At 42.2% G+C, this 14,326-nt stretch overlaps 1 protein-coding gene across 1 annotated transcript in view; it reads right to left on the reverse strand.

Moving 5' to 3' along the window:
- LNPK (lunapark, ER junction formation factor) overlaps positions 1-14,326 on the reverse strand; it is a 107,513-nt gene that overhangs the window by 32,041 nt on the left and 61,146 nt on the right. Inside the window, exons 7-8 of the mRNA XM_075317364.1 lie at positions 3,223-3,306; positions 2,408-2,456 (exon numbers count right to left, since the gene is read on the reverse strand). Coding sequence (XP_075173479.1) covers positions 2,408-2,456; positions 3,223-3,306 — 133 coding nt within the window. The remainder of the gene's footprint in view (positions 1-2,407; positions 2,457-3,222; positions 3,307-14,326) is intronic.

Below are 14,326 nucleotides of genomic sequence, written 5' to 3' on the forward strand. Positions count from 1 at the left end.
AAGAATCTGTTAAACTTGACCCCAATGTACATAGCTATGGGGGCTATCAGACTCTAGTTGCAGATACAACTCCAAGTAATATTCTTTCCCACCTTAGCATGTAGGTCTGTACATTTTAGAAATATTAGGAGAGGAGGTGAAAGAGAGAGAATAAAAGAAAGGGGGAAAGATGATGATGAGCACACCAACAGAGAAACTACCTCCACAGCCCCCAAAAAGGGGCTAGAAGGTGAGAGCAAGAAAGGAGAAAAGGGGGGCGGTGGGGGGAACGAAGAGGAAAGAAGAGAAAAAGAGCAGGGGAATAAAAAAAAATATATATAAAAAAAAGGGGGGGGGGGAGCAGCCTATGGGAGAAGGGAAAGGGGAGGGTAACCAGTCCCTCCAGGGGTAGACATCCAACTAATGCCAACATATCACTTGGAGTCATCCAGCAACCGGTTGTAAATCGCTAGAGAACCTGAAGTCCAGCCAGGGAAGCCAAGTCCCGTAGAAGTGCTCATGTCTGTCATAGAGCAAGGCAGTCAGATCCTCCATATGTAAGAGATCTTCATTAACTCTTGAAGCCCAAAGGGCGAGCGCTCGACTTCCATTTAAAGGGGATGTACGATCTGGCCGCCATCACCAGGAAGCGCAACAGCGATTTTTTTTTTTTGTACGTAGATGCCAAAGTCCCTGACAACTGTAGCAAGAACAATTCCGGGCCCATAGCCCTAGTTGACCCAGTCACGTGTCTGATCACCTCCCCCACTCCATCCCAGAACCATCTCAAAGCTGGACAGGCCCAGAAGACATGAACAGTGTCCCCAGTTTCCGCTCCACATCTCCAACAACTAGGGTCCACCCCGGGGAACATCCTGTGCAGCTTGGAAGGTACCCTGTACCACCTCGACAATAGTTTAAAGGTAGACTCCTGGAGTCTAGAGCTTATCGAGGATTTGTGCGCCAACATCAGGACATCCCTCCTCTGCCCGTCTGACATGGAGAGTCCCAGGTCACGATCCCGCTGCAAAAGATATCCCGGAGGGGGGGTGTCAACCAGCATCCTGTATATCTCAGAGAGGGAGTGCCGCAGCACCCCCTCCCCCAGGCACAAGTTTTGAAACTCAGTGGGACGGTTGGTGTATTGAGCATAGTTGGGTAGGGAGCTAAGGAAATGCCTAAGTTGTCTAGATCTCCAGTTTCCTAAAGGACATGGCACCACACTATCCTCAATGATCATCAAGGAAGGCCAGTCTCCCTCCACCACTATATGACTAGCACAAAATCTCCCCCCTCGTATCCACTGCCGAAAGACTGGATCTGACAAACCAGGACGGAAGTTCAAGGAACCAATCACAGGCGAGAGAGGAGAGGGCAGAGGAAGCAACAGCTGTCGGACAACGTGTGCGGAGCAACACTCCAGTGTAGCCCCCAGAGTTGGGTGGTGTCTCAGGCTAGTAGTGCATCTTTTCTAACCACAAAGATGCAGCGTTTTTGGCACCAATAAACGAACCCGCGACAAAATGCATAAAAAAAAAAAAAAAACACCTGGGTTTTTTACGCGTTTTTACCGCATTTTGCCCAATGCATCTCTTTAAGTCAAATCTATTGATTGGAAGGGTTCAAAAACGCTGGAAAAAATGCATAAAGAATTGACATGCTGCATCTTCAAAAACGCAGCCAAGATGTAAACAAAAAAAAGATGCCCAGTGTGGACAGCAAAATAGAAATCTCATAGACTTTGCTGGGAGAAGGAAATGCATGCATTTAGGTGCATCTTTGTAACCTCAAAAAGCACCAAAAACGCAGCAAAAGATGCAGTGTGTGAACATAGCCTAACATCTACTACTGATTTATTCATTATAAAATCACATGAGCAGCCTTCTGAAGTTATGTGGACCTAGACTGATGTAATATCTGTAAAGATGCTCAGCACATAGGGCCCTGATTTATTAAGACTGGTGTTCTGTATGCCAGTTATAATGAAGGTTGTGCAGGAATAAGAGGAGTCAAATTCAATAAGAGGCGCACGCAACGTTATAAATTTAGCACATCTGTTCAGTGATGTGCACATCTGTGCGTCTGACCACAAACGTTACTCCAGTCGGGGACTGGAGTAAGATTCTTTGTGTAAGAAATGCTGGCACTTTTGCTAAATTTTACAGACAGGTGTAGACACTCCTACTCCACCCCTATGCCTTCCTAAATCCAGCAAAAGTTACATTTTCGTGCAACTTTTCAAAAGTTTTTTTTTTTCTCCCACAGAGTAAAAGCTTTGATGAATTGGGGTCATGCATGTTCATAATTAGCGCACAATGGAATACATACCCATAATTTAAGGAATGCAAACTATATCTCAGTTGCTATTAGCACCACTGACTTTTAATAGCTCTTATACATAAGGCACAATTTGTATATAGATATGTACCTTGTCCTGGTCGTGGAGTGTTGGGTATACCAGCAGGAGATTCCAGTTCCTTCAAGTAGAAAAATAAAAATAAAATTAGAATAACTGACTTGCAATATAAAAAAAAAAAAATACACCAAAATATGTGCAAAAAACAGAAAATAAATGCAATATATGCTTGTGATATCAGTTTGCCTAGGAGTAGATAAGTCATTTCACAGATTAACCCTTCCAAGGGAGCCAAATATGTAAAAAATCGAGATTTAAAGCACCACTCGAGAGGGTTTTGTTTTTTTCGATAATTGATCCACTGGAGTTGTGCTTTAAATCTAAGTCCCCTTATACTCAGCCTTCAAAGTTTTCATCTGTTTTCAGAGCCGCTCCGGTCGGGTCGGTCTCCTGCAATTTGTGACCTGCCGGCAGCTCCAGTGTTTCATGGAACCAGAGGTCACAACTCAATACAAGTCTATGAGAGCCCCGTTCTGGGTCTCAGACTTGTATTAGGAGCTTGGGAACAATCAGAAGTTACTGTCATAAGGTGGCGCTGGGGGATCGGAACAATGTCAGTAAAAGGTGAAGATGGTGGAAGGTGAGTATATGACAATGGGCAGGGGGCTTAGATCTAAAGAGACACTGCAGGGGTGGAAAAAGAAAAAAAACACGCTGGTGCTTTAAAATGGGATGGTCTTGTAAAGGAAACATTTTATTTAATTTTCTTTTTTGAGTCCAAATAATAAGTAACAAAGAAGTCACTATTAGCAATTGACCAATATAGATGTAGCACTATCATTGTTACTTTCTCCTGCAGCCTTCAAGACCAAACACTCTACACTTACCTTTATTTTCTTTGAATCTGGATCAAACCTTTCCAGAATGCCTTTAGCTACTTTGTAAGTTTCTTTCTCCATCACTTCCTCAAGCTGAGATATAAAACAAACAAATACGGCTGGAGTCTTATTTCTTACAAAAGTTAGATAAACATTTTAACCCCTTAACAACCAAGGGCCGTAACATTAAGTCCTAAACCACCATAGTGTAATGCCCGCCGGCTGCTGCCAGTGGGGATCTGTGCAAATGTCAGCTGATTTATACAGAGGACATGTGTGCCTCGCAGGCACAAGTGGATCCGCAGTCCACCCGTGCCGGTTAACACCTTAAATGGCGCTGTTAAAATGTCACAGCTCCATTTAAATGCCGGTCGCGGTAAATCTTCACTTACCTGGCCCCATCGGCGGTGCTGTGATCACTGTGAGCGGTTGGTTGTCATGGTAGCACAGGGTCATGTGATGACTCCTGTAGCTCACATGGTTCACTTCCTGTAACAGGCAGCCGAGTGCTGCAGGCTACAAGAAGTGAATATTTCTACTGATGTCAGCTGTGATCAACAGTAATGAACGAGCGATCAGACTGCTGATCCTTATATACCCTAGGGGTACTAGTAAAATAAAAAAAAAAAAGTAAAAGTTTTAAAAAATTAAAAAAAAAAAATAAAAAGTTCAAATCACCCCCCTTTTGCCCCATTGAAAATAAAAAGGATTAAAAAAAAATAAAAAATATACACATATTTGGTATCGCCGTGTTCAGAAATGCCCGATCTATAAAAATATAAAATCAATTAATCTGATCTGCAAACGGCGTAGCGGCAAAAAAAAATCCAAACGCCAAAACTACGCTTTTTGGTCGTCCCAAATTTTTTCGCAAAATGCAATAACAGACAATCAAAACCTAGCATCTGCTCAAAAATGGTACCAATTAAAATGTCAGCTCGAGATGCAAAAAAAAAGCCGTCACTGAGCTATAGATCCCGAAAAATGAGAACGCTACGGGTTGCGGAAAATGGCGCAAAAAGTGTGCCACTTTTTTTGGACAAACTTCTGATTTTATTTTAACCCCTTAAATAAAAGTAAACCTATACAGGTTTGGTATCTACAAACTCATACAAACTTGAGGCATCATACCCACACATCAGTTTTACCATATACCATATAGTGAACACGGGAAAAAAAATAGCAAAAATAATCATGCAATCGCACTTTTTTTTTGGCAATTTTCCGCATTTGGAATTTTTTTTCCCACCATATAGTAAAACGTATGGTTTAAATTTAAAAGTAGAACTCGTCCCGCAAAAAACAAGCCCTCATACGTAAATATTGACAGAAAAATAAAAAAAGTTATGGCTTTTGAAAGAAAGAGAAAAAAAAAATGAAAAATGGAAAAGTCGGTCGGGGTGAAGGCGTTAAAATCATAAGTCTGGGGTTGTGCATTCTAAAGAACTGGTGCAGCACAAGAAAAGTAGGGTAGAGTGGTAGATAGAGATGAGGCAGAGATGGAGGGTCGGTGCCACACTGTGGAGAGCCTTGTGGGTGAGTGTGATACGTTTAGGTTGTATTCTATAGCAGATGATACGTTTATGTTGTATTCTATAGCAGAGGATACGTTTATGTTGTATTCTATATCAGATGGGCAGCCAGTGCAATGACTGGCACAGGGCGGAGGCATCAGTGTAGCAGCTGGATAAAAAAATGTGAATGGCTTTAGGATAGATTGAAGAAGGGAAAGTTTAACGATGGGGAAGAAAAATTAGCAAGTTATAGTAATCAGGACAAGATGAAATCGGAGAGACTGGCGTTTTTGCTATTTTGATGGACAGAAATGTTTGGATTGTGGAGGTGTTTTTGAGTTCTAGGAGATATGAGTGCGAGTGATGGAAACAGAGTCAAATATAACCAAAAGATAGAGTGTTATGCGGTCACATCAAAATAGAAATATCAGGATTAGATAAGTTAAAAGGTAAAAAACACAAAAGGAACTGTAGTAAGAGGAATCAAAATCATTAAAGGGGCTGTCTGGTACTTTAATACTGATGGCCTTCCTTGGGATAGGTCTTAAATGCAATACCATCACCAAGCACACACGCCGGTCAGTTGTTCCTGGCGCCAGCCGGATGGATGTTGCGGCTGGATACTGCACATCCTCCCCCATTTGAATGAGTAGCAGTGAATCTGCAGTACCACACTGCGGACACTATACAATAGATTGAGCTATGATGTTCTGCAACCAATCACATCAGACTGCAGCAGTCACCGACAACAGCTCTTTAGCAAGGGTGCCGAGCGTTGCACCTCCACCGATCTGGATAGGCCAAGAATGTTTAAAGTACCAGACGCAATTTTTGAAGAGGCAGCATATTCACAATCATATGCAAAACGGACTATAAACAGTGAAAATAGGAACAGATCATGGAAACTACAGACAAACCAAGAAAGCTCTGTAATATGGAAGAGTTCACCCAAGTAATCCCGCATTAATACAACTTTACCTTTGCTCAGAATTAACCTTCACGGACCATAAAATGTCTAATGCTTTCACACGCAGAAAACCTGTTGCTCGGATTACACCCTGATCTGATTTAATACTTTCTAATCTCTGATCAAATTTTTTTATTGTATGAAAAAAAATAAAGTCAGAATTTTGGAGATTTGTACATAAATTACACCATCATGTTCCAGAAGAAATCCAACTACACTGTGAAAATATAACGATGGAATTGTTGGAATTATTCAAACCCAAAACCCCTGTACTGCACAGTAATCACGCAAGCCATTGAGCCACTCCATATTTGCAAAAATGTTGAACCTTAATGAAATTTTGGGAGAAAAAAAAAAATTATATATATATATATATATATATATATATATATATATATATATATATATATATATATATATATATATATATATATATATATATATATATATATATATATATATATATATATATATATATATATATATAACAGTGCTTTTTTAATACACGTTAGAAAAGAGCAGACGGTCACTGTGTCAGATGTCACGTTAAAAACGTAAAAATCTGTCACTTCAGCTCCTTCCTCCGCCTCAAGAGAACTTGCAGCAGAATGTCTGTGCCTGCCTCTAGCTCCTCCCTCCTCTTCAGGAGAACTTGCAGCAGGTCTGTGCCTGCCTCTAGCTCCTCCCTCCTCTTCAGGAGAACTTGCAGCAGGATGTATGTGTCTGCCTCTAGCTCCTCCCTCCTCTTCAGAAGAACTTGCAGCAGAATGTCTGTGCCTGTCTCTAGCTCCTCCCTCCCCCTCAGGACAACTTGCAGCAGAATGTCTGTGCCTGTCTCTAGCTCCTCCCTCCCCCTCAGGACAACTTGCAGCAGAATGTCTGTGTCTCTAGCTCCTCCCTCCTCAAAAGAACTTGCAGCAGAATGTCTGTTTGCCTCTTGCTAATCCCATTTCCATAGAATCTTATAAGCACCAACTTTCATCTCCTATATCAGTAATCTAAAAAATTTGTCATTACTGAATAGACTTTAATAGTGAGAGAAAGAGAATCCAAAAGGAAAAAAAAAAAGCAAACTTACCTGCCCTAATATATTACATCGCTACATCTGTACTATTGATTTATGAAATAAAAATTAAGTTACTCTTTCCAATGAAAACATCAGTTCTGAGGAAAAATGCAAGTGCTATCAATGAAACTATACGGCACTTCTCAAATACATGTTATTAGCAAACTTGTTGGTGAGCTCAATATCTGGTGAGGTTGCGATGCATGTTATTTATATGCACTATTGCTTTTTACTTATTTATTTACAGCAGGGTATATGCTCATTTTATTTTTATCTTAGGTTTTGTTCAACTGTGAAAAGGGTAGTATATTTCCATACAGCATTAGAATGGTAAATGGAGCCTTGTGCTTATATATCTGTAGGATTAGAAAACATTTTCCAACATGATGAATCATTGCACAAATGCATCCCAATAAGGCCGGTTTCACACATCCGGCATTTCGCCGCTTTCCCGGATACGTCGCACTCCAGTACAGTGAAATACATTACAATGGCATCATAGCAAGCTCCGGTCACATGCGGTCATATGATCGGAGAATGTGACCGGAGCTTGCCTCGATGCCATTGTACTGTATACACTGTACTGGAATGTGACGTATCCGGCAAAGCAGCGAAATGCCGGATGTTTGAAACCGGCATAAGCAGTGAACCAGTGAGACAAAAAAGCAAAAACTTTCCTCTCTTCAACCAGGAATCTGAACTGTACAAGATACAGACCATTGCTATTTATCATACATGAAGTAAGACGTCCAGTGTATCCTGCAGACCAGCTAAAGAAAGAGGACAGAGCTGTTGGTAAAGGTTTAATCAGCTATTAGGAGGACACAGCTGCTTGTAATGGGTTGATCTGTGTCTCTTACTACATACTGCAAATAAGCAGCAGCCAAATACCTCAGAGGCAGCTGTAGCATTTACTTGTGCTACTGCATTATATAAAGGGAGCAACCAGATTTTCTTTAGATGCTACACTCTCGTTCCCCCCAAACAATGGTTTCTCCAGGTCACAAAAGGAACCCTCAGACAGCTGTCAAATAGTGATATTCCTGACTTGAGCCAACTTCAGTCTCCTCCTCTTAGAGTACATGCCCACAATACAGACATGCTGCGTCCTGGATGCAGCGTGTCCTCTCCTGCGGGGCTGCAAGTGCTCTCCGCAGTAGACTGCAGCTGGCCCTGCCCACGTTCCGGGCTCGGGCCGTTGCAGACTTTCTTTTCTCCCTTTGGTGAACACTCGTAACGCCACAGAAATAAATTGACATACTGCTGCTTGGGAAGCCGCACTTCATGTCAGTTACTCTGCGGGAAAAAGCAGCACAGTGTGCATGTGATTTCTAGAAATCCCATCCACTGTGCTTGTCCTGTATAACGCAGCATTTTGGACGCCACAAAAACATACTGCGTCCAAAACACTGAATCCTGATTGTGGGCACACAGCCTTATTAGGCACAGCTTTTACACAGCTTTTAGGGATAAATTAGTGAGGGAAGGTTCCAATTTATTTTTTTTTTAATTCTATAAATTCTCCTATACATTTGTTATTTGTTATTATTCGGGGTCCCAGGATGTGATCGGTCCTCTTTAAGTTTGTAGCAAAGTATTTGCTGTTATTTATATTACACAACTTTTTGGGGACTTCTATAGAAAGTTCACGTAAAAAATTTTTTAACCAAGCCCCATTTTCCAGTCATTCAAATAAAACTTAAAGCACATTATCGAAATATGAGGAGCAAGCACTATGATAAATTTTCCTACCAATGCAAAAAGAAACATCCCAAAACAAAACACTGTGGGACATATTCATCATTTGCTTTTAAGTCTCTTTTCCCTTTTTTTTTTATCTGGTAATATTTAATGTTTTTGTGGCGTAAAATTCATCAAAATGGTGCACATGGCTCATGAATTTTTGCCGAACATTAATGTTTTCAATGACTTGATTCGGGAAAGTTGTTGTTATCCATTGAAAATAAAAAGATCAGGCATTCCTCTGGCGGGGAGAGTCGGGAGGCCCCCATTACACATCATATGGTCAGTTATGTAAGGTGTATGGGGTAATTAAAGAGGACCAACCACCAGGATTTTCCTATATAAACTAAAACCAGTGCTATACTGGTGCTATCATGCTGATTCTATACATACCTTTAGTTTTTAGATCAAATGTATAGTTTCTGAAATACAGGCAAGTAAAATTTGTGAAATGCATGTTACTTGATTGATAGGTGCTGCAGAATACATAATAGGTGGGTCGGGTTTTGATAGTTATTCCCGCCCCTTTCTGGCCTCCCTGTCCTTCCTCCTCTTGTCTGTTATTACAGGGGGAGGAAGGAAGGGGGGGAGGAAGGACAGACAGGCAGGTGGGTGGCAATAACTAGCAAAACCGGACCCACCTATTAGATATTCTGTAGCTGCTATCAATCAAATAACAGTGCATTTCACAAACTTTACTTGCCTGTATTTCAGAAACTATACATCCGATCTCACAACTAAAGATATGTATAGAATCAGCATGATAGCGCCAGTATAGCACTGGCTTTAGTTTATATAGGAAAATCCTGGTGGTTGGTCCTCTTTAACCCACTGTGATCAATCCTCATTAAGTGTGTCCACAATATAGCTGTGTTTGAACCAGAAAAGTATTTGCTCTAATCCTGTAGAATCTAGGCCATTTCCAGATATCATGCCTACTCTACAAGCATCTCACGTAATACCGAGCACTGCTCCTTTCCCAGATCTTTCGTTACTTCAGCTCTTTAAAAAGAAAAGAAAAAAAAAAAAAGGATAGAAATGTATCGCTGGTATTTAACGGCTTTATTGCAAGGAAACACCAAATGTTGCTAATTGTTTACATATAATGAGGAGAATAATTACATGCAGCAACTTCAATAATGAAATCTGCAAAAATCTATCAGCCATCATTATCGGAAGTTATTAGACATGACAGCAAATGACAGGCAATTCCTCAGATTTATTTCCTCGTACCATTTAATGCTATTAATTTAAAGAAGGTCGTTAGCCAAGCGCTTTGCTGAATAAAGTCTCGGTGCCAATTAACTGCTGTCAGCATCGATTGTAGATTATTTATTAGCAGAAGCAATTAGCTTGCTCCAAATGCTGTGAAAACTCAATAAGAGGAAAACATTTCTAAAACTTGCCTGCTTGTCTTTAAAGGTTAAAGCTTCATTTTCAGCGGGTGCCGGAAAAAAAAATATATTTTTCTAGGCTTCAAGAAGCTGTGAGCGAAGATTCTCCATCCGATATATAAATATTAGCAGCCTGTATTACATGCGTTAATATGGTGATGGATTCAATACTATCTTGGCAGTGGAGAAGTTAAAAGGGAACCTATCTCTAGGTGTTCCTAATATGAACTAAGGCAAAAAATAAAAATAAATAAATCTTTATTTTTATAAAGCACTAAAATATTCCACAGCAATTACATACATCAGGAACACTGTCCCCATTGGGGCTCACAATCTAAATTCCTTATCAGTATTGTCTTTGGAGTGTGGGAGGAAACCCACGCAAACACGGGGAGAACATACAACTCCTTGCAGATGGTGTCCTTCGTGGGATACGAACCCAGGACCCCAGCGCTGCAAGACTGCAATGCTAACCACTGAGCCACCGTGCCGCCAAGAACCTTTACCACCGCTTTTAGGCTATGTGCCCATTTTTTTGTACCTCTTTTCTGCACATAAAAAAGCATGTTTTGGCAGGAAAAAAAAAGGAGCTGAAAAAAACCTTTTTTTATTGCTTTTGCGTGTTTTTTCACTTGCTTTTTTTATTTATTTTTTTTAATTCATGGCTACCGCAGGGGTTTAGGCTCTGTAATCCCGCGATCACTGCCGGATCTCTGGCTGATATTACAGCCGGGACCCAGCTCTCACTGCACGGAGCGGTGCCCGCACGGCGCCTGGTAGTTTATCCCCCTGAATGCTGTGATCAATGCAACTGCAGCATTCAGGAGGCAAGGAGAGGGATCGCTTACCTCTCCCTGGTAATTGGGTCCCTGGAATTCCATCACATGGACGCGATCGCTGCCATGGTAACCTTGGGTCATCACCATGACGACCCTTGGTTAATGAGCTATGGAGAGCCTCACACACCATGCTGTATGAATGGTGTGTGAGGCAAAGTGCTGCGCTACAATCCCCTGTAGTGAAAGCATTACAGGGGATTATAGAAAGAGGAAAAAAAGTGCAGAAACAATTGACATGCTGCTTTTTCCAGCAAGGAAAAAAGAAGCAGCATGTGCACAGCAAGTTACGTTTCTCAAACTTTGCTGGGATGCATTTTTCCCTGCAGTATTAATTAAAATCTGCAAGGAAAACAAGCATGAAAAAAATGTGGGGAAAAAATGCCCCGTGTGTACACAGCTTTACAGCAGTTTACTAATCTGCATATAAGACACTGTAAAACAATTGTGTGTATATTGTAAAGAGGTCTTATGTTCACCGGAAAAATAAAATACCATAAAAATTACCTTTTATTATAATAAAAAAAAAACAAAAAACCAAACTTAATGTTTATTATACACTCAACAAACAGTACATATAAGTCCCCAAAAAGAAGTGGGGGACTGTATCTGATAAATATCCTGACCTTAACCCTATTTGCGCTCTACGTATCAATGCAGCTTTTATTCTCCCTAGGGTTCGACTGGTGCCCTGGTTCCACGATGGCTGTCCCTTTGAGCCCTGTCATGCCCTATAATTTAAGGTATATTTTTTCTCCAGTGAACACCTGCATATAAGCCACAACCCCCAGTGCAAATCCCAAAAAAATCCCTTTTATTATCCCCTGATACAGTGCAGTCCGGTCCGATGAACATCACTGGTCTTGCTCGGCGCCTCCTCTGTCTGGGCAATCGCGTTCTCCTGTGTTTCTTCATGTGGCTCATGCATTTTAAGACTGCTTTCACACTACTTTTTTTTTAACATGCGTCCTGAACGTTTTTTTAACGCAAAAACGGATCCAGTGCAAATGCGTTTTCATTTCAATGCATTTGCAATGGACTCGCGTCAACATGCGTTCACATGCGTTTGCGTGTGTTATAGTGAGGATCCAGCGACTTGCAGTTTAACATTTTTCAAAAACGCTACTTGTATCGTTTTTGAGCTGCGTCCAAATACTGCAAATTGATGGATCCTGACTATACTGCATGCAAACGCATGTGAACGCTGGCATGCTGATAGACAGGATCCTGCTTGCTCTACTGAGCATGCCCAGAAACCAGCCTGGCGTGATCAGTCTCTCTCTGTCTCTCTCCCCCTCCCTCTCTGTCTCTCTCCCCCGCCTGAGAGCTGCGGACACTCGTAACCAAGGTAAATATCAGGTAACCAAGCAAAGCGCTTCTCTTAGTTACCCGATGTTTACGTTGGTTACGTGTGCAGGGAGCCCGGCTCCTAGCAGCTGCAGACCTTCGTAACCAAGGTAAATATCTGGTATCCAAGCAAGTTACCCATGTTTACCCTGGTTACGAGCCTCCGCAGCTGTCAGATGCCGGCTCCCAGTCTATCACGTTCAGTTCCACTGACTCCCGATCACATGACTCCAATGCCCGCCCATAAACTTAAAGTGACAGAATCCAGAAAATAACACTTGCGTTTGCATGCGTTTTTTTGCTGTAAAAGCAGGATCCGCTGTTACAGTAAAAAAACGTTCATGACCCATGTTAAAAAAACGTAGTGTGAAAGCAGCCTAAGTCATCAACACAAAGCCCCCAATCTCACGTCTATGCAGGCAAATGTCGCTCTCCCTTGCTGAAGGCTGAGTAAAATACTGTCATTTGCATGCACCGGATTTACTTCCAGGTCACCTGCACTTTTTTGTCCTCATTGCATTACAGCACAATGCTCTGCGCTCAGGAACAAGATTAGGGGTAATGAAAAACAAGTCATCCACATGAAGCAGGATGGCGATTGCGGAGTTGGAGGAGGAACCCATCAGACCAGACCGTATCAGTGGATTATAAAAGGTACGTTTTGGGATACTCCGAGGGATTTGCGGGTTTATATGCATGTTGCTAGACTACTCTAAAAGAGGCGGTAAAAGTGGTGGCCTTAGTTTATATTTGGAAAACCTGATGACAGGTTCCCTTTAAACAACTGCTGCAACTAAAATAGAAAAGTCTAAAGTTTACAGGGGTGAAAACTGCAAGTGGAATCGGGAAGAACGCAGTCTGTTACGATCATCTGACCCCCTTGTATAACATCCACTGTCTGAACCTCAAGAATATTTCTTCATGTTATCACCCCCTTTCCAATTAGAGAGGATTTATGGGTCCTTTATTTGTACTAAAGGAGTTTGAGGATTAGAAAGTCAAGTCTGGTCTGAATGCACTGGGATCACTGATACTTTTGGTCTATTAAGTTGCACATGAAGTATCCACAGAAAAGATCCAAAATTTGTGAATTAGCATTCACCGCTGCAATTAATTCTTGGAAGGAGCCGCACATTTTACCCTTTGTACTGCAAGGGGTAAATTTTGCACCTATTTCTGCAGCATAAATTGACATGCTATGGATCTTAAACCCACTTGCCCCTACCCAATTCACGCTCTGGATATATTTTGCAGTTTGTACATATTTCTAAAAATCCTTTGCACTATACTAGCAGAAAATCAGCTGTGCTTTCACACTGTGGCAACCTAAGGCTCAGACATCCACAAAAAGCAAGAAGGAGGACGGCGATCGCAGGAAGAGAGGAGGCGCCGGACCGAAAACCACAATGTCCATCAAACTGGACCGCACTGAAGGAGAGAGCAACAAAAGCTTTTTTTTTCTAAATTCTACAGAGCGGCCTAGGCTCGTATATACAGTATTCTAGAATGCTGTATATAGGGGCTGACTGGTGGTGGCCGCAGCTTATAGGGGCCATATCTGGTGACAGGTGTCCTTTAAATCACACAGACCTCATTTCCACTTAATTTTAGCCCTACCACAAAAACACCTGCTTACAACATCTCAGGAGAAAGCATTAACCCCTTTACGACCGCCGATACGCCTTTTAACGGCGGCATATTAGGGTACTTTTTCCGATCCGCCGCTTTTTAACGGCGGTCGGAAAAAAGGGTCTAGCGCCCCCCAGAGTCAGAAAATTTCCGGGGTCTCAGCTGCCGGGGGTAGCTGAGACCCTGGAGATCATGATTCTGGCCGGTTTTTCCGGTCCCCGATCACCTGATGACCGGTATACACCGTATACCGATGATCAGGTTACAGTAAATGACCGCGCCGGTAAAAAATGATTTATCTCCCATCTGGCATGATCAAACATGCCAGATGGGAGATAAATCTTTTTCCCGGTTCCCTCCGGTCCCCTCGGTATCCCCAAAGTGCCCCCCCCGACCCCCAACCCCCTCCCGAAAATCCAAGATGGCCGCGTGCACCGCCGATCACAGTAGCGCGCCGGCCGCATTTCCCCCTTTCCTATGGTTTCTGTCACATGTGCCATAACACATGCGACAGAAACCTGCTCCCTAGGCCCTGCCAAGTCCCCCCCTATCCCCCCCGGTGTCCCCCGGTGTCATACATACCTGTCGGAGCGCTGATCCCCCGCGGCCCCCTCCTC

Source organism: Anomaloglossus baeobatrachus, chromosome 7, assembly GCF_048569485.1.
Source record: "Anomaloglossus baeobatrachus isolate aAnoBae1 chromosome 7, aAnoBae1.hap1, whole genome shotgun sequence".
Classification (NCBI taxonomy): Eukaryota; Metazoa; Chordata; class Amphibia; order Anura; family Aromobatidae; genus Anomaloglossus; species Anomaloglossus baeobatrachus.